General features: G+C 40.6%; 2 protein-coding genes across 3 annotated transcripts in view; one reads left to right on the top strand and one right to left on the bottom strand.

Annotated features, from left to right (window-relative positions):
- The window catches only part of LOC146063878 (enoyl-[acyl-carrier-protein] reductase, mitochondrial-like), a 90,957-nt gene extending 78,192 nt beyond the window's left edge, over nt 1-12,765 (top strand). For both annotated transcript variants that reach the window (XM_083176750.1, XM_083176749.1), the window contains 2 exons: nt 9,937-10,009; nt 11,422-12,765. In XM_083176750.1, coding sequence (XP_083032876.1) covers nt 9,937-10,009; nt 11,422-11,585 — 237 coding nt within the window. In that variant the 3' untranslated portion in view covers nt 11,586-12,765. The remainder of the gene's footprint in view (nt 1-9,936; nt 10,010-11,421) is intronic.
- Nucleotides 12,766-21,287: 8,522 nt separating this feature from the next.
- Nucleotides 21,288-27,179, bottom strand: part of ARHGAP18 (Rho GTPase activating protein 18) — a 109,065-nt gene continuing 103,173 nt past the window's right edge. Inside the window, exons 13-15 of the mRNA XM_083176747.1 lie at nt 26,926-27,050; nt 23,493-23,554; nt 21,288-21,805 (exon numbers count right to left, since the gene is read on the bottom strand). Coding sequence (XP_083032873.1) covers nt 21,711-21,805; nt 23,493-23,554; nt 26,926-27,050 — 282 coding nt within the window. The 3' untranslated portion in view covers nt 21,288-21,710. The remainder of the gene's footprint in view (nt 21,806-23,492; nt 23,555-26,925; nt 27,051-27,179) is intronic.

The raw sequence follows: 27,179 nt of genomic DNA, 5'->3' as shown, positions 1-27,179 counted from the left end.
AATAGCATTATCTCTTAAGATTCTATGGAAATTGATATATAGGTTGTACATGTCAAAGAGTAGACCAGGGCATAGAGGCATGGATGTAAATATGGTGGGTTCAAGGGGTGCAATTTCTATGGGGCCAAGAAGCTTAGGGGGCTTGGACCCAGTTTATAAAGTCGCTTGCCAGTTTCCCAAATTTGCCTGCTAAGCAACTGGGTCTGACCCATTGCCCAGCTTAATTTGTGTGACATTACATTTTCAGTGAGTGTGTAGTGAATGTTTAAATAGTAAGATGGCACTTACTATTTCTTCTGTAATATTGCACAAAAATGGAAATGGAGAGCACTGTAATGTGTCAAAATCTGACCAATTATGCTACAGTGTGGTACGAGAATTGTACAGTTATGGAGCGTAAAATGTTGCAGATGGTGGTAAAAATGGCCCAGTGGATTATAGTGTCCGCACTTTCAGCAGTGGAGGATATTCAGAGGAAGCATTGCATATGTTGTGCACATAGTATTTTAAGAGATTTAAGAGACTCACCCTGCACAGGGTCTATTCACACTTATGCCTTCCGGAAGGCGTTTTAGTTTTAATGGTTATATTGTAATAGAGTTTTATATTTTGAGAACACATTTGATTTTGCTGTATACTGAAATATGAATGGATGTAAAAACTTTATTTTGTTGCCCTGCTGTGGGGTTATGACAATAAAGTTGAATCTCATCTCATCTCATCTGCTCAGTGTAATGTGGATTGACTGTAATGTTACAGAATAGGAACTGGGGCAATGTAATGCCCCAGTGTCATACTATGAAATTGATGCACTTTATTGTGGTATAATATTAACTGGAGCACTTTAACATGGCATCATTTGAGCTGGAGGGCACTTTAATATATAATAGTATAATCAGGGGTACTGTAATGTGGCACAATATAAAGTGGAGGCACTATAGTGTGTCTTACTAATAATTAGGGGCATTGTGATGTGGCATAATATGAACTGGGAACACCATATGTCATATTGTGACTGGAAATACTGTGTGGCATATAATGTGTAATAATTAGCAAAACTTCAGCTTATTGCTCCCACCAGCCACACATCAATGCCAACTTTCCAAAATCTCAGGTGAAAGTATGGTTAAGTTCATCAAGGATCCTCCCTGAATGATCTTTTATTTTGCAACAGTCAGACTCAGTGGTGACCACAAGATTCTGCAAGCCCTTGGCAGCTGGCTAAAACTGCCAAAGAGAAGAGCCGGCCCTGGTACTGGCAGCACTGCAATGTGACATAATGTAAACTAGAGTACTATGAGGGTTCATAAAATAAACTAGAGCACTACTATGGGGCATAATATTAACTAAGGAACTACTATTGTTTTAAAAAATTAACTAGGGCACTATTAAGAGGCATACAAATAATATCTACTATGAAGAGGTGTCTGTCTTTGCATGGGGTAGTATGTAAGTATCGAAAGTGTAGGCTTGAGGCAACAAAAGACAGCTTTTGGTTTCCAGTACATAGTTCCGCTGTATATTAGTCTTGTGCACAGACTGGTTATTTTTTGGATATAATATTCTGAATGCATGCACTTTTCTACTTCAAGACTCAAATTCCAATCATTAATAGACCAACCTGAAAATCAGGGCACATCAGCCCACACATTATCCAGTGTTGATGTTAAATAGCATTATCTCTTAAGATTCTATGGAAATTGATATATAGGTTGTACATGTCAAAGGGCACGCCCCCTCCTATTTGCCATGCCCTCTTTTTACCATCGGCGCCCCTGGCTATGACCAGTAGGCCATTGTAATGTTGACATGAACACCTATGAAACCTTTGGGGGGTGATTGTATTGTCATGAATAGGGATTGCAGCAGATATCAACATACATCCTGGGAATGCTTAATATTTGCAGGTGGTTGGTTGAGGTATCCCACAAAGAGGTTTTTTTTCATAAATATGGTATTTTTTCTATTAAATACTGCATTTTGGCCCTTATTCTGGTCGGTGCGGATATATCCGCGTGCGTTCGGCCCGCTGATGATTTGTGTCTGCGCATGTGCAGAGGCGTCTCTGTGCATGTGCGAGCGGGGAGTACGGCCAAATCCTGCATGATATGTGAACACTCCGAACAGGGGGTGGAGAGGGACGTGAAGGGCTATTTGGGCTCATTACCATATGCATACGCCCCGCGTTGCATGGGCGTTCCCATGCAAACGCTGGGCGTACGCATGGTAATGCGGCCGTGACGCACGTGTAGGGGGCGGACATATGACATCGCCGGATGTCAGCTGCCCGCCCAGATCCCTGCTTTTGCACGGAAAAATGTCCGTGTGGTCTGAGGTTGCGGGAGCTGGTGGAGCACTCGGTCCTGCATTTGATGGTCTGCGACCATCGAATGATGGGGGAGGTTCCCTTAGATGGAGGAGGCGTATTCCGTGAAAAATACACGTGCGGTCCGTTCGGCCAGCTTCTTACTGCGTACGGACGGAGTTGGCGATCCGTATGGAAGGCGGGGTTTCGCACGCACGGTCCTGGCCGCATAATCGGATCCGGCCGCACCGATCAGAATAAGGGCCTTTATGTGGACGTGAATACCCTGGCACATTGATTCGCAGCAGTGGAGGAGCTTCTGGGTCCAGGTGCTAAAATATCATTTGGGCCCCACTCCTCCACCCCAACTCAATATTACAATAGGCAACATGGCTGCCGGTGACAAGGAGAGGAAGAATGTGACAGGGAAAAACAGTGGGTGAAGATGGTGACAAGGGCAACAGTCCTCATAGGCCCCTATGGACTGCACCTGCTGTACCATTGGTACAGAAGCTCCGCCACTGGTTGGCACAATGCACACATCTATTGGTTTAGCTACCCGCTGAGCAGAGGATGCAAAGCAGGTAGGCGCCGGGCAGGAGAGGCACCACTGTCCCTACTCTGCATCCCCTGCTGTCTCTGAGGCTGCCGGCTGCTGCTGCTTCGTCTGTCACACTGCAGGGAACGCAGCAGCGCCGGAGGCACAGAGTTCCCTCCAGGCTGGCTCATAAACATCAGGGCAGCAGTACGTACTAAAAGGGGTGGGGCTACACGGACGGAGGGGGCGGGGCTACACGGACGGAGGGGGCGTGGCTATGATGGAGCAAGACTGAAGAGAGATACAGGAGAGGCTGAGCTGCCAGGACAGCAGACTAAAGTGAGTGTACTAATGTTGGCAACTGGTGTGGGCACGTGTATAGGCAGGCAGCATTACCAATGTCAGCAACTGGTGTGAGCATTTGTGTAGACAGCATTACTGGTGTGAGCATTTGTGTAGGCAGCATTACTAATGTCGGCAACTGATGTGGGCATGTGTATAGGTATTGCTACTAATGTCAGCAACTGGTGTAAGCATGTGTGTAGACAGCGCTACTAATGTCAGCTGTCAGCTACTAATGTCTGGTGTGGGCACATGTATAGTCAGCGCAATTAATGTTGGCAACTGGTGCTACTAATGTCGGCAACTGGTGTGGGCACGTGTATAGTCAGCGCTACTAATGTCAGCAACTGGTGTGAGCATGTGTGTAGACAGCGCTACTAATGTCAGCAACTGGTATGGGCACATGTATAGTCAGCGCTACTAATGTCGGCAACTGGTGTGGGCACATGTATAGTCAGCGCTACTAATGTCGGCAACTGCTGTGGGCACGTGTATAGTTAGCGCTACTAATGTCGGCAACTGCTGTGGGCACATGTAAAGTCAGCGCTACTAATGTCAGCAACTGGTGTGGGCACGTGTATAGTCAGCGGTACTAATGTCGGCAACTGCTGTGGGCACGTGTAAAGTCAGCGCTACTAATGTCAGCAACTGGTGTGGGCACGTGTATAGTCAGTGCTACTTATGTCGGCAACTGGTGTGAGCATGTGTGTAGACAGAGCTAGTGATGTCGGCAACTGGTGTGGGCACATGTATAGGCAGTGCTACTGCTGTTGGCAACTGGTGTGGGCATATGGTTACACAGTGCTACTAATGTCGGCAACTGGTGTGAGCACTACGTACTGTATAAGCAGAGCAACTACTTTTGGCAACTGGTGTGGTCATTCTGAAAAAGCAGCCCTTCAAATGTGGGCATATCCAGGAGTACTCGGGGCATTATGTGTAGCATAATGTGTGTCAATGTCATATGGGCATTATGGTGCATGGTATATTTTGTAAGGAGAATTACGGTGTGTGGCATAATGTGTAATGGGCATTATGGTGTGCTGCATATTGTGTAAGGGGCATCATGATGTGTGACATAATGTATAATGTGTAATGGGCATTACTTTATTTATAATGTGCCTTACTGTGTGTGGTATAATGTGTAATGGGCATTGAGGTGTGAAGCATAATGTGTTATGGGGATTACAGTGTAATTGGTACTTTTATGTGACGATGCCCATTCCCCATAAAGCTACGCTCCTACATTTTTGCACGCTCCTACGGCGCAAACTCTTCCTGTTTTTTGAACTCATGGCACCAAAATGGCTAGTTACAGCTGTGTAACGTGAATAATATTGTGCTACTATGTGGTGTAATTTGGAGTGGGAGTATTATTGTGTGGCCATTCCCCTTCCTTGAGAGATCACACATTTTTCTTTTGGTGTGCGCTGTCCCTTTGTAAAGCTTGGGTGGGCGCAAATTTATAGTTTGCAGGAGGGCGCCGAACCCCCTAGCACCGGCCCTGGGTTTAGGTAACCTTTTACCTAACCGTTGACCTTGCAACATAATTCCCATGCCATCGCCAACAAAGCAATTTGCACCCCTTGCCCCTGGACATGCACATTTTGATCACAGCCATACAGATGGAACAAGGGCCATCTTTTCGTATGGTCTTAATTGGCACATGCCCAGGGGTGCCAGGTGTGTAAGGGCCCTATTCTGATAGCTGAGGATCCCCTTTTTCCAGGGATACCAGAATTTTGAAAATTGGCCATGGGGAACTGGAGATAACCAACTTCAAACAGCAGTCCACATCCGACCTGTTAATTGCAATTGCCAATCATATTTATCAGGTTTTTTCTGACATAGAGTTTTTCTGAGAGTATACTCCAAAAGCTGGAACTCTCCCCTTTCTGACGACACTAGCGCTTTGTCTATATCATGCCCAGAACCAGAGATATCAGCCTTCCAGCAGCCGGTCCCTACTCTAGAATAGAATAGAATACTTTATTTGTTATTAACAATCCACTGCAATCAATGCACTGTCAACAAAAAATACATTTTTAATTTTGGTTGGTGTACAGTTTTATATTTTTGTCAATGGATTGCTCTGGCTCCTGATCTCTGATCCCCAAGTTCCCAGCACCTCCTGAAAGTTGGGACTATAAAGTTTTTATACTATTGAAGGCTAAGAACTCTATTTCCAGATAATGGTGATATCTGCAGTCAAACAAGCTGCCCTTCCACCGGAAAATGACGAATATGAAGCCCACTCCATTATCCAACCCTTCCCTACGTTTAAAACACCCCCTACCTCCCTGGAAGTCATTTACAATGGACCCTTCATTCAGCTCAGTGCCCCCTTCCACACGTTAGTGTTCACCCTCCCACCACCTGTGCACTGAAGGAGTAATTAGCAGAAGTTACTGCTCCAGGTCCTACATGTTGAGTGGAACATAGGGCACCCCCTGCCAACCATGGGACATTAAAGCTGCTGCTGATAGCACCCCCCACCCCTAGGAGGGGAGAATGGGTAAGAGCACCAGTGCATTGCTTTGCCCAGAGGACCACACTGCTGTCTCATCCAGCCCCCCAGCTTGCTATGGCGCCATTTCTGGCTGAGCTTGCAGATGGTATAGGAAGGGACGGCAAGCGTCTCACTCGCTCGCTTGTCCCACTGTACAGTTCCTTTCTCTGTGCTTCCCGGGAAGCGGGACAGACGGCCAAGAGAGAGGTGTAGGGCTTCTGGGAGACTGGGGAGCATGCCCCCTTCCTGGTGCAAAGCGCTGGAATGAGATGGCGACAGCCGAGCCTGGAGCCTCTCTAATGAGAGCAGCTTCATCTGTATGAGTATGCCCCTAAATTCTGTAAATCCAGGTTTTGTTTCTACCTTTATTATTTTATATTTTATAATATTTTGTTTCTATCTTTAATATTTTTAAAATTTTGCAGGAACCTGCACTAATGTAAATATGTAAAGTATTAAATTATTTTTAAGTTAATAATAATAATAATAATAATAATAATAATAATAATAATAATAATAACAACACAGTACATTTACACCAAGGAGAAAATAAGTAAATAATTTCCTTGCTGCAAATCACTGTTCATAAAAATTGTATATACTGTAAATATATACCTTCACCAGTATAATGTATGTATTGCTTTGCAGAGAATAAGTAAGACATCAGTATGCTGTAATCTGAGGCACATTACAGCTGTATAAGTTTAGTTGTGACAAATATATTTTCTAATAACCTGATACTGTATGTAGTGCTTTAGGCCTATGCTAATATAAATAGTTAGTACAAATCCGTTTATACCTGCCAGCAACAGTGGGAATTTATTTCAGTATGAACTATAAAAAAACAGGGCAAGATAAACAGCATAATATTAAAAATGATAGAATGGATGCAGTAAGCAGTGGTGGAACTTTACCACAGTCACCCAGGAGCAAGATAAATATTGATGTCCTGCCCGATAGATAGATAGATAGATAGATAGATAGATAGATAGATAGATAGATAGAGCACTGGGGCAGCACTTCAGTTGGCTGGCTCTGGTGGCGAGGCTCCCCAGAGCTCACTGAACAGGTGAACTCCTCCCAGCATGCCATGTTGGCCAGCATCTGAATTGATGCATATTTGTATTGATGACTCCAGTACCGCAGGTACTGCAAGTGTTATGGGGGAGGTTAGGGTAAGGCTGCAGGAGGGGGGATTGGGGGAGAAGTTAAGGTAAGGCTGCACGAGGGAAGGTTAGGGGAGAGAATAGAGTAAGGCTGTGGGAGGGGGGCTAGAGAGGTTATGGTATGGTTGCAGGATAGGGGGTAGAGGAGAGGTTAGGGTGAGGCTGCAGGAGGGGGAATAGGAGAGGATAGGAGAGAGGATAGGGTCAGACTACAGGAGGTGAGGCTAAGGTTAGGGTAAGGCTGCAGGAGGGAAGGTTAGGGGAGAGGTTAGAGTAAGGCTGTGGGAGGGGGGCTAGAGAGGTTATTGCAAGGTTGCAGGAGGAGGGATTAGGGGAAGGGTTAGGATAAGGCTGCAGGAGGGAAGGTTAGGGGAGACATTAGCATAATGCTGTGGGAGGGGGGCTAGAGAGGTTATGGTAAGGTTGTAGGAGGGAGGATTAGGGGAGAAGTAAGGCTGCAGGAGGGATGGTTGGGGGAGAGGTTAAAGTAAGGCTGTGGGAGGGGGCTAAAGAGGTTATGGTAAGGTTGCAGGATAGGGGGTAGAGGAGAGGTTATGGTAAGACTGCAGTGGTTTTGCACATACACGGCCACACTGCAGATAGAAAATAGAAACATAAATTGACAGCAGTAAGAACTATTTGGCCCATCTTGTCTGCCCCTTTTTTAACCATAGTGTTAACTCAACCACTATTTGATTCTTCGTTCTTTGTAAAGATGTCCTTATGTATATCCCATGTATTTTTAATTGCTCTACTTTCTTAAGGTGGCCATACACACGCAGATTTATCTTCAGATCTGTCTGGTTGGAACAAAAACCTGGTTATGGATGAGAGCAAATGACAGTTGACCATTTGCTTGGAAATGCTAGAAACTAACAAACTGTCACTCATCCATAACCATGTTTTTGTTCCAACCAGCCAGATCTGAAGATAAATCTTACTAGTGTATGGGCACCTTTAGCCTCTACCACCTCTGATTGTCCACTAGTACCACTACCCTTTCTGTGAAGTAAATGTTCCTCAGATTTTCCCTGAACATAGCTCCCTCCAGTGCTAGTGCATGTCCTCATGTTCTAATAATTATTTTGATGTGACCCTCCTGGAACTTGTGAAAACATTTGATATATTTGAAAGTTTCTATCATGTCCACTCTTTCCCTTCTCCCTTTTGCACATGTGCAAAAAGGTGTTTTTTTCTTCTTACATAAAGATTTGCTAACTGCAACATGCATATTCGGTACTTATGTAGTATCTGGGCGTCCGATTTAGAAATCGGATCGCATCGCATCGCATGCGACCAAATCGTATGCGATGCGATGGTCAAGATTTTTCCATAGGATTCAATGTTAAAATCCATTTTAACATAGAATTCAATGGGAAAAAGGGGTCCTTTTCCTTTCCCCACTATCCAAGTGGGCATGGAGTTGGATATAAACCTGTGGCGAGCGTAGCGAGCCACCGAGCCCGAAGCGTGGCGAGCGTAGCGAGCCCCGCGAGGGGACACAGAATACTTTTTAAGAAATATGTGTCCCCTCGCGGGGCTCGCTTCGCTCGCCACGCTTCGGGCTCGGTTGCTCGCTGCGCTCGCCACGCTATATAAAATCAACTCTATGCCCACTTGGATAGTGGGGAAATGAACAGGACCTTCTTAACATTGAATCCTATGCAAAATCGCATCGAATCGCATCGCATCGCATCTGATTGTATGCCTTAAGGTAAGGCATACAATCACAAAATCGGCAGCCCAGATACTACATAAGTACCGCATATTCCATTGCATTTGTTTCATTACTAGAAATACGGTACATGCTATTTTACTTTCAATATACTCATATAAACAATGTGGTTAAAAGGTTTATTTATTATTGAATTGAAGCTATAAATCCTGTAAAACCTTATTCATATCTCCCAGCTGTTCTGATTTTGGCAGCACAGTCCATTTTTTGAGACAAGTCCATTTATTGAGACTGTCCCTCTGTCCCACCCACAAGTAGCAGTGTCCAGCAGTGGGGGCACTTGGGAAAACCCCTTGTCATTCAGCTGCTATGTGAGTCTGCTCAGCACAGCGTCTATTCACAGGCTGGGAGGGAGAGCATGCTAGTAACTCCTGTAGTCAGTGGCATCGATAAAGGGGGGGGGGGGGATACTTTTGGCCTGGCCCGGGTCTGCTGGAAAGGCCTGGGTCCTGCTGCCCTCCTCCCCCATTGCAGGGAGACGGACAGTTGGGAGAGAGATCGGTGAATGCAATGATGATCCCACACCATGTATCTCACAGAAATTATGTTTATATTTATTCACAGAGACATGGCCATGACCCCCTTCACCCCAGTGGCCACACCGCCTCCATTTTGCCAGGGCCCTGCCAACCTGTTGGCACCCCTGCCTGCAATGCTGGGCATGCCCCCACAGTGATGGCAAATGCAGGAGCCCTGGTTCAGGGAAACTGTATGTTTGGAGGTATGCCTTCTGTACTCACATGATTATGGCAAAAATAAAATTGGTTATTGGTATAATACCTTAAACATCCAGCTTTCACTTAACTTTTAGAACAGTAACATCTTCCTATGCCAGGACAAATAAATGATCCCCCTATGCCCAATCCTAACATTATCCTCCCCGGGCTATCTTTGACCTCCCCAACCCACATATCTTAACCTCTCCCCCTATCCCCCTAGTGCCTAATCCTAACCACAACCCCTGTATTTATCATGCTCAGAAAATTTACTAGGACACCTCTTATTGTATTACATTTAAGTAGAAGAGTTCATTGTAAGCAATTTAGCTGTTATTACTCAAAATAAAGGAATGCTAATGCCAGATAAAAAAAAAAATAATAATAATAAAAAATAAATCAAGCATGAAATGCTGATTCTGCACTGAAATTATTTTTGTGTTAGTGAAATGTGGGGGTGTGAAATTATTTTTATTCTTTCAGTTTTTCATTTTGTATTCCATTTTCCATTATTGTGCAAAACATTAAAAATCTTTTGGATTGATGCAATAACAATGTAAAAAACAAAGCAATGTTTGTAAAAGTATTTTAGCTTAAGTAGAAAATGTTTCCTTTTTTATTTTAGAAAGCATTCATATTTAAAAACATAAAAATATGTGGATTTTGGATGACAGAATGGAAGAGAAACCACATGCATGGTGAGTATTAGTATAACACTTTGTACTGTACATAATACAAAAAGTGTAACAAAAAAAAAAAAAAAAACTGAAAACTAGTATGTATAAAACATATTCAAACTAGTATAAATAAAGCTTTGAATATTAGTCAGGATTAGTTTGCACTTAATATAGACTTATTTAGCATAATAATATATAAATTGCTTTATGTGTATCATGGACAATAGCATGTATACATTCAATATTGCAAGGTTGCTATTAGTGCTATTTTCACAGGAACTCAGTTGCTGAACCTCTCATTAAATATGAAATAATCAGGAACTGAGTTCTGGGACAAAGTGTACTTTCCCAAAATAAGTTCCCTTTGAGTACCTTCTTTAAAAAATGATCTATGTATCAAAGTTTTTTAAATAGCTTCACCTCTATCCTGACCCAGGATTCTTGAACCTATTTTCTAGAAAAAATAGTACTAGTGGTAGCGATGGGTGTTGCAGCTGCACAGAGCTCTGTGGACATCACTGACGCCACTCTACAGCCCTTTATTCTGTCTAGAAGGGTGCTGCAGTCAGGATTTGTACTGCAGCCTTGCTCTAGTGTCCTTTAGATGCTGCACACAGACACCCTGAAGCATAGGTGCCGATTCTGTGAATGCTCAAGGGCCCGAGCACCCACGGGCCCGAGTCTCGCTGCTGGGCCGCCATATTAACTTGCTAATTTGCGGCTGCAGCACCCACATTGCCGAACTTGCCACCTGGGAAACCGTAGACAGAATACACTCTTCCCGGCATACTGAGTACCTGCACTGTGGGGCATTTACAGTATGTATGTGGAACTCTGTTGCTGTCATTTGAATTTTGGAGACAACTGTGCTCTCTAATATAAATTGGTATTATTTTGTGGCCACACCCATTCCCCATGAAGCCACTCCTCTATCTTTATGGCTTGAGCACCCACCAGAAAAAAACTAAATAAATCTGCGCCTATGCCCTGAAGCCTGTGCAGTCATTAAGAACATTCTCAGGATGCTCTGGTCAGTGCTGCATTTAGTGCTGCTTCCAGTCTCACCCCTTTGCATGGCATAATGACTTCATGCACATTACATCAGGCAATTAGGTGGCATGCCAGCACTGGGCACATTTGAGCCATGTTACAGCACTGACATATTGCACAAGTGCATAATTATATATCTACAGCATACAGTATACACATACGTACATGTAGATTTTATTTCTATAGCTATACATGCAATATATACTGTACTAGTAAGCCCGATCAAAGCAAAAGCTTCGAAAGTTAGTCTGCTACCTTTTGTGTTTGTGCATGTGTGAGAAAGAGATGTAGTTTCACTCTCTGCCAGCAGATGGCAATGTTTCAGAGACTCATGGACACTAGACATGTATGTTTATACTGTATATGTATTTTTATCTTGGTAGATCTAACAAAACTGACCACAATGTTGTCAGACTTATCGGACATGGTAAGAAGAGGACAGTTATTGGAACCCATCTGCACACAAGTTCAGTTTCATGAATACGATGAAGCACTACAAGCTAGCATGCATCCTTACAGCAGCAAGCATGTACTTATCATGAAATAATACAGGAGAGTGCCCTAAGATTTTAAATAAAAAAAGAGAGTTAGAAATTGCTTTATGTGTATCATGGACAATAGCATGTATGTGTGTATGTATGTATGTATGTATGTATGTATGTATGTATGTATGTCTCTGTACTGTACTGTATGTCTGCTGTTAAGAGAGGATATGGTTGCTAGTGCTAGGTCGACACTATGAAAGTCGACATACATTAGTTCAACCACTAAAGGTTGACAGGGCTTACGTCGACACATTAGAAAGGTCGACACAAGCATTAGGACAACAATGGGAAGGTCGACAGTCAAAAGGGTGACATGAATCTTTTTTTTTTTTTGGAGCCAACTTGTGCGGACAGGCGGTATTTCATACCCTACCATCCACTAGAAAGTGGAGGGAGAATATAATAGTGCCCGAAGCAATAATACGGTGTCAATGTCGACTTCCATAAAAATTTGGACAAAAGAATGGGAAGAACTCTTGTCGACCTTTTGAATGTCGACCTTTTGACCTTCCCATTGTTGACGTAATGCTAATGTCGACCTCCCAAACTTAGCCATGTCAACATATTTCTTGTGTCGACTTAAGCCCTGACAACCTTTAGTGGTCGACCTAATGTAAGTCAACCTTAATAATGTCGAGCCTGTGACCCATACCTGCTAATAGATGGCCCTTCAGGTCTGGGTTTGAGCTTAAGTTATTGCAGAGCTGATCAAGTGTGCGATTGGATGGTCATATTACTGTATGTTAAACTCCAATGTTTTTTTAAGTTCAAAATAAAAATAAAAATATTGTCATTTGTTTATTTGGGTCATATAATAATTTTTTTCAAATGATCAGTTAATCGATTACTTGTAAAAGTGTCACTAATTCTGTACATGCCACTGATCTGCTATAATAGTGGTGTTTGTTATATGAAGAGGTGTTTTAAGTACAGTTCTCCTTGACCACAAACTTTAGAATAATAATCAGAATAATAATCAAAACAAAATGATAAAGGCATGTATAAAGCTAAAAACACAGGAAACTGCACTGTCAGGATTTTGGGCCTGGTTCTGGTTCACTCGCAAAAGCAAATTTTCTCTCTAATGGACAAAATCATATGCACTGCAGGTGGGGCAGATGTAACATGTATAGAGAGAGAGTTACATTTGGGTGTTACAGTATTTTATTTTTTGTGCAAAGTAAACAGTGCTTTATTTTTTATTTATAAACCTCTCCCAAATCGAACTCTCTCTGCATGTTACATCTGTCTACCCCCCCCCCCCCCACCACCACCCCTGCAGTGCACATGGTTTTGTCCATTAAAGAGAAATTGCTTTTGCAAGTGAACCAGATTTAGGGCCTTTGTGTAAAGCCCCCTACGCATTACTCGATCCCCACCAATGCCAGTATTGGTGAAGGTGGGAACCGTCGGGGTTAGCTAACTTGTCCACACCTAAGGATTTGCATTCACAGTGGGCTGTATACAGCAGAGTTTGTTTAAGTTAAGGGAAACTCAAACAGAATAGTGGCAGGGGGGTTTAAACAATTATCTCCAACAATGGCCAGTATTCAATGCCGGTGCGAGCGGCCGGCGAGGGGGTTAAACTGCGAGGATCACAGAAAACCAGTGATCCTCGCAGTTTAACCCCCGCGCCGGCCGCTCGCACTATGCAACGTTCCGGGGGAATCCTCGCAGTCACAAAACTGCGAGGATTCCCCTAAACTGCGAGAGCCGCGGCTAGTGCAGCAAACTCGCTGTAATTAGCCTCGGCTCTCGCAGTTTTTGGAGGCATATTCGCAAATTCCCCCTCGCTCAAAAAACGGAGCGAGGGGGAATTTGCGAATGAGGAGTGTCAGTTGAATACTGACAGGGTGAGCGGTGACTGCGAGCAAAAAGTCCTGCTCGCAGTCACCGCTCGCCCACGGCATTGAATATATGCCAATGACGGGGTCAGGGCCTCTCTTCCTAGTCATGCAATCCTCACAATAGCACATTTATTGGCAGCACTTATTCAACAATTTTCATTTTAAAAGTATACGTTCACTCTAAAGGTTATTGTTAGAGTGAGCTAACATTCTATCAAATTTTTGGGCCAAGCAACTACACATAGGGCTCTGTATCAAGAATTGGGCTATTTATGTATAAATTGAAAACTTCTACGCAAACATAAATGTCCCAAACGAATGAAGCAACCTGATGGTGCATAAAAATGTATCCTCATACTCCGGTGTCATGACGCAGTCAGGGTAGGCTCAGGTATACAGTATCACTGAAGACAGAAAAATGGCAAATACAGAAGCTTGCATTACACCTACTGTACAAGAAAAATATGTACACATTGTAGTCATATTTGAATAAACTACTCAAAGTAAAGAGAACCCTAGAATATCTGTGTCTGCGTACACGTGGTAGGGAATATAGATTGTACGCCCCACTGGGGCAGGGACTGATTTAACTGTTCAACTATTCTCTGTAAAGGACTGCGGAATATGTGTGTACTATACTGTATAAATAACTGTTAATAACTAAATACATAAAATAAGTAACTGGGCTATTGCTATTTTGAGTTATCCGCTCCTGTTTTGTCTGTATACATTTTCAAAAATATAAAGGTAACACAGGCAAACCAATTACTATTATCCTGAATTAAAAGCACATGAGTTCTGATATGTCATTTAGACATTGGTGACCACCGCTCACCATTTTTGTAGCTGGAGACCTCAATGTGATAATGCTGTCACACGTACTATGACATGTGTTTCAGTGTCCTATGACATTATGATATATATTATTTATAAAATTAATTATTAGATTGTTTGTCTGTTCAGTTATGCATTCGTATACCCCTGTACTGATTCGGATTAAACCAATGCAAGGTGGTTCTGTTGGATCCTGGCCATCTTTTAAATGGATTTAGGTTCCATTCGAGCTCCTGTTGGTTTATGCTGGCCAGAACTTTGACCCAGACATTCTGTTCTAAATGGATTTGGATGAAAACTTCACAGAGTAATATAGGGTCCCAAGATAAATAGTAGGGGTTGGGTTCCTGATTAACCCACTCGTAGGGTTCACCAGTCAGATTTTTGACTTGGTGAGCCTGTTCATTCCACTGGATGGATTTGGGTGAAAACTTCACAGAGTGAGAACATTGGGTCCAAGAAGAAATACTAAAGGGTTGAGGTCCTGGTCTGACCTCCTGTTGACACAGGAGCCTCACAGGAGTCTCTCACTGGATGGATTTGGATGAAAACTTGCATGACTTGGAATAGCTGAGTGTAATAACCAGAATTAAATCTATTAAAATAACTTGAAACAGAAATGGAGGAGGGCAGATTCAAATATGTTGTATACCCAAAGCCTTGGAATAGCAAACTTGAGAAGGAAAATTTTAAATCCATCTTGTAATGTAAAAGGGATTACAAAACTGAACAGAATGGAAAGCTGGGATACTATTGAATCCCCCCCCCCCCCTAGGAAAACATAATAATACATAATAATAATAATAATAATATACCTTTGGGCAGCCTCCTTATGGGTGTGTTGGAACAGCGGCTAATTATTTTGAACACCACTCTGGGGAGATCTCATGCAAGACAGCCCAAGAATTTACAGGAAGCGGAGGCTTTTGGCCAAGAAGAATGAGCAGCTTTACCATCTGAGAAAATAATGAGCCTCATTCACAACTACCGCAAAAGACTTCAAGCTGTCATTGATGTTAAAGGGGGCAATACACCATATTAACAACTGGGGTATGTAAACTTTTGATCCGGGTCATTTGGGTAGTTTTTGTTGTCATTATGATTTAAAAAGAGTAAACACAGTTGTTTGACAATAAATGGCTTCACCCAACCACTAACCATGAGTGAAAGAAGTGAATTATCATTCATATTCTCTGACAAAGAGCCAGAAAATCACAAATTCTGCTAGGGTATATATATATAGATCTATATATATATATATATATATAATCTATATATGTATATATAGGCAGAAGAATACAAAAGCACTCGGAGACTTTGTAAGTGAGCAAATACTGGACCGATTTAATCCATCAAGGTGCAAAGGCCTTTGCACCTTGATGGATTAAATCGGTCCAGTATTTGCTCACTTACAAAGTCTCCGAGTGCTTTTGTATTCTTCTGCCTACATTTGCTGGCTGTATTGCATGCAGCCTTCCTACATATGGCACCGGAGCAAGTTCCAGATACCTGCAGCCAAAGTCAGTCCTGAGTGACGGTTCTTCTCCAGTCCCTATATATATATATATATATATATATATATATATATAGCCGTAGACTCTGTTTGTTCCTGTCCTGTTTTTAAAACAAATATAGCACTTGTATTAAGTGAATTACTGTAACTTACTATATAGACATCTATTCAGTTCTACATGCTCTCAGATAAGCTATGGAGCCTTTGGTCACTTGTGTGTTTGATCCTTTTAGCTACTCCGCCCATCATTACAGAGTTGCAATGTCTGAACAGGGGATAGGGTTGGTGGGGGGATACCGATGCACTAGCCGCAAGCACTTATTATCTGTGGTGCTGTATATAAACAAAATTCAATGTTAGTTTCCACAATATGAACAGTAGTGTGCTGCAATACAGCTATATAGTGACAACGTGGAGGTGCTCCCCTGAGAGTAAGTGAAACAGTACAAGACAGAAAGAAAAGTACTCTCTGGTTTTGGGGGCACAACTTTTACAGAATATTGTCTTAAAACTTAACTTTAAATTTTTCTAGTGAAGAATAAAATGCACTTACAACACATGTAAAACAACAGACAGATACATAAACCAAAAAATGATGAGTGATGTTTGAATTATATCATACACTCAAGACTTAATTGCTCTATCTTGCATGAGAGGTCACCAATCGTTCTGAATATTGGGTGACTTTTGAGCTACTGACAATTAGATATAGTTTTAAAGTTTTGCGAATAATATTCTTAGAATTAACGTATTACTCCAATATTATTTAAATACCCTCCTGAGAATTCCTGACTGTATATATAATAAACAGTCAGGGTTGCATAACAGACATAGGGGTTTATTCTAGTTCATTCTTTCTGACAAAATCCTTCTTAGATGGACAAAACCATGTGCGCTGCAGGGGGGGCAGATGTAACATGTGCAGATAGAATTCGATTTGGGTGAGTTATTTTGTTTCTGTGCAGGGAAAATACTGACTGCATGATTTTACACTGCAATATAGATCTCCCTTTGAAGAAAAACCCCACCCAAATCTAATTCTCTCTGCACAAGTTACATCTGCCCCACCCACAGTGCACATGGTTTTGTCCATCTAAGAAGGATTTTGTCAGAAAGAGTGAACTAGAATAACCCCCATAGATATTAGTATATGCAATATTGGTCAGAGCACAGTAGGAGATAGCAGAATCTCCTTCTGAGATCTATCCTACTGTGCTCTGACCAAAACTTTAAAACAGTAACCATTGTATGGATAAGAAGACAATCAGTGTAAATTTACAAAATTGTGAGTTTTAACAAGCGAGTGATGTTGCCTAAAGCAACTAATCAGATTTAAGATACTATTCTCTAGAAGGTGCTAGATAAAAGTGAGACCGGTCATTAATGTTTTTTACAACGAGTACCTTAGTCTGTCTCCACATAACCACCTTCTTCATTTAGTCATTTAACAGATTAGTCTATGGGGGAAATTGACTAAGATGTGTATTCTACTTCACATGTGATGTTGCTGTGGGCAACCAATCAAATCCGGTCTACTATCTTCTAGAGGGTGATAAATAAATAAGAAGTAGATTCTGATTGGTTGCCCATAGCAATATCACATGTGAGGTAGAATACACATCTTAGTCAATTTCCCCCAATGATAAAATCCTCTCGTTGTACTCCGTGGTCTCCAGTCCAGTTGTTGACTGCAACCTTCAACTTATCATCACTTCCAAAAAATCTTTCCACCCACGAGTGTATGTTAGGGAAAAGGTGAAAATTTCTTGAAGCAAGGTCCAGACTATAGGGTGGATCATCAAAAATCTCCCACCCAAAACAGTGATAATCTTTCCAATCGATCATCGTCATGCATGTCTGTTCATCCAATATTGAACATTTCCCCACTACAGGGTGACCAACTTTTTGCTTTCTTTGTCACCACGAAGATATACTGTGGATACTTTTATGATGTAATGTTTAAGCCTATAACCTGATGCTCTGGTTTATGGACTTAGACGAATGTATTTATTTATATATATATGTTGAGTACTATGTATTTTTGTTTTATTTGTGTGCCTCTCCATGGACACATGTAAAAGTTGAATGATATAGAAAGATAATGTGCTGTGGCATAGTTCCCATACTTCCCACTTATATAAGAAAAATAACTATGAAAAAAAGAATAATTGGAACAAGTCTGAAAAGGAAAAGAATAGGATAAAGTGAACACAAACAACTATTATGATTGTATAGATTTTATTCTGCTAAGTAAGTGTAAATACAAAAAGGAGAGAGGTAGTGACTCCATTTACATTAGCACTAAAGACTCCTGTGACATTGTGTACAGGTTGGTGAAGGTACTTTGCATTATATTTATGTAATGTGTTCATTTATGGTCATTTTTTTTTACCTTAAGTATATTTACTAACATAATGGGAACTTGAAAGAAAAAAGTAGTGCTCCCATGAGTCAGGTGCACAAAAACTTAGAAGGCAAACGAGGTAAGAAGGACTACATTTCGGGAACATGCTTGTATGTGTTAGGATTATGAAGTTAAAACTTCCAGCTCTTATTGTTTTAATATGTAAAATAAGAGTAGAAAAAGAAATACAGTACATAAAAAACATGTATTAAAAAAAAAAAAGGAAAAACCCTAAACATATCAAGGCAAAATAAAAATGTTTACCTACCCTGACATATTTAGGGTTTTTTCTTAAATATCTTTTCATGGGTCAGTAAAAAAAAGAAATTTGTAATGTAATGTGCAGAGAGAAATATATTTGGATGAGGTAAGTTCAAACTGAAATCCAAATTGCAGTGTAAGAATAAAGCAGTGAATATTTACCCAGCACAGAAACAACAAAAAATTCCCCCAAATCTAACTCTCTCTGTACATGTTACATTTTCCACACCTGCAGTGCAGCATGGTTTTGTCCATTTGTAAAAATTGCAGCCTTGCTAACATCTGAATCAGGCCCAAAATCCTGCATGCACAGCAAGTTTGGATGGAATGATATAATTGAGGTAATAGTTTATTGGCCTTAGGAGGGTATTCAATCTCCCTCTGCTATTCCCGATGGGGGAAATAGCAGCGGGGCCCTATGCAATGCTGTCTTTTCCCGACAGCATTTATTTAATTTATTTACAGTTTCTTATATAGCGCAGCAGATTCCGTTGCGCTTTACAATAGTAGACAGTGATTGAACAGGGATCTCGGTAGAACGAACCCGACTTCAGAAGCAGCTAGGCCTGTTCTGCCAAGAACAGCCATGGATTGTCGAGCTCCCAGCCGCAGCTCGACGATCCACAGCTGTATCTTGCTGTCACGCCCCCTTTTCGGACATTAAATCCCTCCTGCCGATTCTTCATCGAGCCGGCCGACAACTGGACAGGGTCATGGCTGTCAGCCCAGCCCGACAGGCGTGACCCAGGATTGAATATCCTCCTATGTGTCAAAATAGATAAAGTATGAGTTTAAACTGTATAATCCTTGCACATACTGTAGAAGATTGCCCTCACCAAAGAATGCTCCTTTTCTGTTGCCTTCTAATATTTTATGCAGCGCCCAAGTACAGGTCGGGTATCCCGTATCCGGGCATCCCGTATCCGAATTATTCCAAAAAACGTGGTTTTTTTGGAATGATTCAAATTTTTTTTTGTTCCCCCCCCTAACCCTCTTTTAATACTTACCAAGTCCTCCGGCGTCCATAGCAGGCCTTCAGCATCCTCTCCGGCGTCTCCAGCGGTCCCAGGAGTGCTTTGCGCAAGTGCGCGCGCCGGTGACGTCACCGGCGCGCCTGGGAACTTGCGCAAAGCACTCCTGGGACCGCTGGAGATGCCGGAGACGGTGCTGGTGGCCTGCCGTGGACGCCGGAGGACTCCATGGAGGCCGAGGGACCATCGGGGACCCACCAGGGGCAGGTAAGTATGGCTAAAAAAAACGATTCCAAAAACCGGAATATTCCCTTATCCGGAATGCTCATGGTCCCGAGCATTTCCCAAAAGGGATACTCAACCTGTACATAAAAATGATTAAGTCATAAACAGGCTCTAATAATACAATGCTAATTACACTTTATTTCTTTGAATATATGAAAAACTGAGATGTTGTTAAATATGTTCTAAGGCTGGCTACACACTCATAGATACATCTGAAGATCAACTGACCTGCTGATATCTATCTTGCTGGATCGGCAGTGTGTTCTCTGTACACACTGCCCGATCAGTTGTAGGTATCGCAACTTGAGCTGTCAATCACCACCAGCTTATGCAGCATGTAAATGGGTAGTGGGTGGATGTGAATTGCAACTGTAGCGATATGTATGTGAACAACGTTGTTCACAGATATATATCGCTTTTACACATGGGCTGACAGACCAGCGAAATATTGGCCATTCATTTAAATATCAGGCAGTGTGTACGCATATTTATAGAGAGGGCAGAATCTTATTAGGCCCATGTGCTCTCCCTCCCCTGCAGTTACATCACAAAGATTTTTAGGAAAGGTAGAAATGGAGTACACTTCTTCTTATGCATAGAGTTTTAAACAGAACATGGAAAGGCACATACACAGGAACAGAGCATCTACCATCTGTCATTTTGTGTAAATAGGTTAAGGATATGTACTGTAACATTTTTATTACACAACCATGTATTAGAACCATAGACTGAAGTGATGTTAGTACATACAGTAGCAGTGGAAAAAAGAAAACAAAAATTTTTGCAGTATGTATTTTATGTACAAAGTGACAAAATAAAATACAACACAAAAAGAACTCTTCTTCATTGTCCCTTAGTGACAAAGAATTGTGGTTTTAAGACTCAATGTAGACAGCCAAGTCATTTTTCTTTTCTTTATAGTATACATATTTAATTAGTTGATTAACACAACCTCTTCTGTAGTTGAGCCTGCTGATCCTGTTAAGAAAGATCCTTGACTTAAACATGTACGGTACATGTATAAATCTTAATAGATTAACAAAATTTAACCAAACTAAAAGCAAATATTGAAAGGAAACACACATCTGCAACATACAAAATTAATGTCCTCATTCAACATGTTACTGTAAAAACAAAACCCTGTGTTATGGTATCTGCTTTTTAACATTATACAAAATGTATTTTAGTAGCAGTAGTGCTGACAGGGGTGGTAAAATCACATTTTTAGCAGTTTATTCTTCAACATAAGTGAATTATGGCTATCAGGTTTATTTTGTTTGAACAGCCATATTAAGAAATAATGAGCAATATGAATGCTTCCTGCACTCTGTAGTCAAAAACCAGCACACGTAAAACACACATTTACAAGCTGGTACGAAATAAGGCATATTTACAAAAAAAAGATCACAAAAGGTAAAATAAAAAATCCAAATTAAGGTTTGGTTTATGCCTTATTTTATACACCCATGAAATAAAACAGACTCATATATACATAAATGACAAGAATATTTTTCTATACAAACAAAAAATATTTACATACTTACTGTTCTGTTCCTTCATGTACTTATCTTAAGGCAAACTAGATCTAGTCATTTGTCATTATTATTTTATTTTCAAACTAGAAACCATTATTATTGATGAACATTAATAAAAAATAATGTTATCCAACATAGATCAAACAATTAAGAAAAAAATAGCTACCACTTGAATATACTTTTTGGACTCTTAAATATTCAAAAGATATTTTTTCATTCATGCTTTAAAATACAAAAGTTGCCATATTTAAGAAAACCAAAATAGTTTGAGTTTAGGCAATTACTACCAATGGATAAGTGAAATATGTCACTATTGGCAATATCAAGTTAGCCATTATCCCTACATAACATATGGCTCCAAATAAGCAGAAAATGCTATTCCAGGCAACAAATTATTACAATTATCATATATGAGATGTTATTAATTATTTATGGACTTCTATATTATTAAGCACACTTTGATCATTATGCTCATTTTTATTCTTTGGGTTTCGGCTTTATAACCCATTCAGCATTGGGATTGAGTTGAGAAAGATCTTTCATATATGTTGTATCTTCAAGACAGCGTTCCCCTAGAGTAACCAAAATGAATAGTTAAAAAATGTCCAAATGTCACACAAATATACAGAATTATTCTATAATGATAGTAAGTGATTTACAAGCAGACTGATGTTGTAAGACTGCCAATAAGTTATTTCTAATAATAAGTGGATTTCTGGTGATATACAGTACCTGTCTTCGGGGCAGACTGTTGTTAGTTATGAAACATTATTTGTACCATGCTTTGCATATCAACTTATCATAAAGCTTTGAATGAGATGATGCTACATTTCTTGTCTATACAAAAGTATTAAACATGACTGAAATGTTGACCACCTGTTTGTTATGCAGTTTATAAAGCTGTATTTTATCTATTAAGAAGACAGGAGAGTACAGTCATTAAAAAAGACTTACACTGTATATTCAGTAGCCTAATTGCATCTTCAGTGATCTACCTAGAATAGCACCCCAGCAGTGGCAATGGATCATGAGTGCATTATGTCTGGATACTCTACAGCAGGCATTCCCAACCACGGTCCTCAAGGCACACCAACAGTGCAGGTTTTGTAGATATCCAGGCTTGAGCACAGGTGACTTAATTAGTATCTGAGGGATTCTGATTAAACCATCTGCGCTGAAGCCTGGATATCACTAAAACCTGCACTGTTGGTGTGCCTTGAGGACCGTGGTTGGGAAAGCCTGCTCTACAGTATAATACATATACACAGTTAGCGTACGTAGAGGGGGCACTCGTTTGAATCATGTAATGCTTCATCTTCAGGAATTATATAGCTCTTGACAGGCTCTCCACTCACCAATATTTATAGTGCTGCCTGGGTGCCCTCCTGGAACAACCAGTAAGGCTGGTCACCAAAATACCTCAAACGCAGAAGCACTCCCCTGACTTTAAATAGTCACGCCTGTACACAGGTAGTAGGTGTTCAGGTGTGTACAGGCATGGTTATTTAAAGTACAGGGAGTGCTGTTGTGTTTTTCCGGGAGCTTTATTGAGCACTTGAAGGAACTCAGAGTGCCAGGATACTGCAAGACAAGACCATCAGGGGAAGCCAGAGGATAGTAAATATTTCACCAGGCCACGGCCCTATACATTTCAACATAAGACTTTGTCAGAGAGCTGACTTGTGTGATGCAATTGGTCCTTTTTATACCTAACGCTCTCAAGCTATGTTTCAGAATAAAACAATGGATTACATGTAATAAAACCGCTGATTACATGTAATCAGCGGTTTTATTCTGAAACACAGATTTTGATGGTCTGGACCCCAACTTCCGGCATCCCCAATGCAGGTATGCTCGGGCTGGTTAGGTAGTGTTTGTTAGGTCAGTCACTAAGAAGGTTAGGGTTAAGCCAGGAGGATTAGGTATAGGCACTAAGGAGTTGAGGGCTAGGCGGTAGTGGGGGAGAGTTAGCATATTTATCTAGCAAGTTTTTGGATTCTGCATGTCGGGACGAGGCTGACCACCAGTATTCCAAGTGCTAGGATGCCGATGCTATCCTATTATATTGCCTGGCTCAAGCATGGCTATTTTTAAAACCTAGTCCGTTAGTGTGCCTTTACCCTTGAGGGGCATGGAAGGGAAAAACTGCTTTAGAAGGTTTATACTGTAGGAAACAAAGTAATTTGCATGCCCAAATATTAATATTCTCAGCAAGTACTTCATAAGAAAAAAAGCTCAAAATACTGTACAAATACTTACCAATATTTCCTCCAATTTCATACAAGCTAACTTCTTCTTTCCTTAAGACTCTTGATGGGCTGCTGAGAATATAAAAAGGATTATAAGAAAACTATGATGCAAAAAATATCTTTTAGCTGTAAATGTAAATTAACAAATAATTTGTATGCATTCATTGATATTAAAAGATTACTTTACAGACCTCTAGCAAACCTTTTCTCATTACCATTCTCAGTTGCGACCCATCACTCTTTTGTAAATACTATAAACATAAAGTTACACTTTCCAACAATAGCCGACTCCAAAGTGGGATGTGGGTATTTGAACCAGATGCACTAAGCTTCAAAAGTGATAAAATGGAGAGTGATAAACAGCTAGGTAATCAGCTTCTAACTTCCATGTCACAGACTGTGTTTGAAAAATGTCAGGCAGGAGCTGATTGGTTGAATGGTTATCACTTTCCATTGTATCACTTTTTAAGCTTAGAGCATCTAGCCCTTTATCTTTTAAGTGAAAAAAATTGTTAATACTAAATTCCATGGAGACAGAGACCCCTACTTCTACAGTATGTTGCAAATCAGAGCATACATGCTTACTGTGGGAACTTAATGTGGGAGGTTAGCACTCATTTCGGGATAGTTGGAAGGTACTGTATGTACATAAACCCTTTTATAGACTGTGCAGGCAAGACAATTTTGACCATGTCTATGTGTACAGTGCATTTGGCCATAGGCCAAATAGCACATAGTCAAAATAGTATAGTCAAAATCGTTCATGAGATAGAATCTCACCGTGTACACACACCTTCAGTGTAAACAATATGGAACCTGATTGAACAGTCAATCCAATTAGGAGTCACATATGTTATGTGGGCTAGTTACTTACGGGTGTTTTGGACCAATTCCCCATCTCTCTTTCTGATCTCTGCATTTATTTGAAGACCAAAACTCAGCTAGCTCTTATCCTGTGATGGCTTGGGATGCCACCAAGCTCTTTCTTTAGTAAACATTTATAGATACAGTAGGATTGTTTAAACTCAGATCTTTAATAGAAAATGGGAGGTGGTGTTGGAACAGATGTTCATTATTTAGAATTTGCTTATGTTCAGTCTTCTAGAGATGGCATCAGGGAAAGCTTACTGATTGCAAAGCAAGAGTGGCCTTTTTGATAAATCCAAACATAAGTTACATAAGGATGATGTCAGTGGCAGTTATTCTGCCCATCTGGCACATTGGGGCAGATGTATTAAGCCTTAACAAGAGATAAATGCCAGGATGATAAAGAGAGATAAACGTCCAGCCAATCACCTGCCAACTGCCATGTCACAGGCTGTGTTTGAAAAAAAGTCAGTAAGGAGCTGATTGGCTGGACCTTTATCTCCCTTGCATTTATCTCTTTTTAAGGCTTAATACATCTGCCCCACTGTGAGCTAGCTAAAAAAGCAATTTCTGCCAAACAGTTCTCTGGGAAATTATTAAATTGATAGATAAATTGAAAAATGCATAGATTCCTTTCCAATTCCATGGAACTTTATACTTAATTTGTTACATATACAGCCCCTGAATTGGGTGATTATTCAGATAGGGTTGTATTTAATTGCCTATTAGATGCAGCTCTATTATTTTTCGAAACCCCTTTAATAAAATCAGGAGTTTCATGGGGTAGGTTGTTGCCTTCTTCTAGGTCTGAAACCCCTATAGTTAGTCCTCCAAAGTCGGGTAGGTACCACTTGGTTGTTGACTCCTAATATTCTTTTTACTACTGAGGTGAGCTTGCTTGCTAAAATTCTATACTTACTCATATAGTAAATCCTGACAATCACAATTATGTTGGGTAAGTTTACAATAATAAACCTACAGGTATGGCAGATATTTAGCATATTCATACTTGCTGAGAAGGGGACAGCAGTCATCTACATGGATGCTGTCAAGGCTTTTAAATTGATGGAATGGTTGCATCTATTAGAGGTGATTAGTCTGTTTTAAACTTTTCAACTTTTAGATGATGCTCCTGTGATGCACTTTGGCATTAATGGTTTTACAACGGAATGATTTTCTTTGAAGAGGCATACTAGGAAAGGGTTCCCTTTCTTCCTGGTAGTATTTTCTCTTGCCATAGAGCCTCTAGCATATCTTTTTCATTCTTAGCCAATAATATGGGGCCTTCCTCTTGGTGCAGTGACAAATATTATTGCATTGTGGGAGACTGGATAATATACAGTATACTGTTTTAGTTTGTGTTGGTATGTCATCAGGCCAGGAGATTAGCCCTAAATGTGATAGGGGTTAGTGATCCCCACCAGAGGACAGGCCAACTGCATGAGCAGCTCAGCCCAAACTGTGGCTCTTCCAGCATGCCCTACCACAGTTTAGCTATTGGGAAATGCTAAAACTGTGGCAGGGAATGCTGGGATGTGTAGTTTTGTTACAGCTAGAGAGGAAAAACAGGTAAGAACTGCAGTAAATTAAATTAAATGTGGCTCCTGACAGTGACAGCACATGTGACTAATTTAAACCAGGTAAAATACAAATTTTAGTCATTCAGCCACATCATCTTTGTAATTCATTAGTGCCCTTGGTTAAAGGTATCTTCTACATGGGAGAACATTATTGTAGAACATGAAAACAATACTGAGGTAAAAATGTGTTATTTATTCATGCAATTCACTATTTTCTTGCTGCTGAGCCCAATTCTGCACAGACAGAATATTTATGTAAGCTCAAAAATTGTTGTATAAGAAACATTCTGACCACAGATCTGAAACCGTAAAGATGTGCATAAATGTAACTGTTGCTAAGAAACAGATTTCTAGAATATACAAATAGTGAAATGAGTGCACATTACAGTAGTTAGTGTTATTTGGTCATGAGAATGGACTTCATTTTTATTTTTGCTAATGATGGTATTCACAAATTCTGCAATGTAAAAGCATATTTTAAGAATTTAAAAGAAAAATTTAAGCAATAACATGACTTAAAGCAGCACAAATGTTCGAGACTTTGTTTAGAAATTTGTAAAACTCTTGAATTTGCTACTATCCAATCAAGTAATAAAAATAAAACAAAATGTGTAAGTACAGGTTGAGTATCCCTTATCCGTTGTCCAAATTATTCCGAAAACCATAGTCTCCAAAATGTACTTTTATTTTTTAACTGGCACTACTGGGAAATAACCTGTAACTGGCACTAATAATGTGCAAGGACATGATTGCTTGGCATTCAAGTGCCTGAGATAGTACACAAACTTTGTTTCATGATTTAAACCTATTTCATGCACAAATAAATACCCGATTTTCGGTAGCCTCCGGGCCATTCCGGGAGGGTAAGCAACCCTGATCTAAGTTTTAGTTTCTAACTGTAACATTTACACACTGAAATGGAAATACATATATATTACACAGACCCTATTTCTAAGAAACTATAAAAGAACAGCATTATTTTGCAGTAGAAAATACCTCTCTTGATTGAGAAAGCGTGCTAGGATGTCTCCAGCTTTTAAATCTTCCGTTAGCTGCACCGCCATGGAGACTTTGGAAAACTGAGGAGCTTGAACCCGTATAAATCCTTGAGGTATATCGTTCTAAAATAAATAAATAATTTATGCCTTTTAAACTGAATAAAACGTATTCCTTTTAAAAGTAGTCAACTTGTGTTCTACAAATAACAATTTGAATACAATTAATTTCACAGTATAACAAAAACAGCCACA

The sequence above is a fragment of the Crinia signifera genome, chromosome 3, assembly GCF_055691185.1.
Source record: "Crinia signifera chromosome 3, ASM5569118v1, whole genome shotgun sequence".
Taxonomy (NCBI): Eukaryota; Metazoa; Chordata; class Amphibia; order Anura; family Myobatrachidae; genus Crinia; species Crinia signifera.
This window is presented reverse-complemented; position numbering and strand designations above follow the sequence as displayed.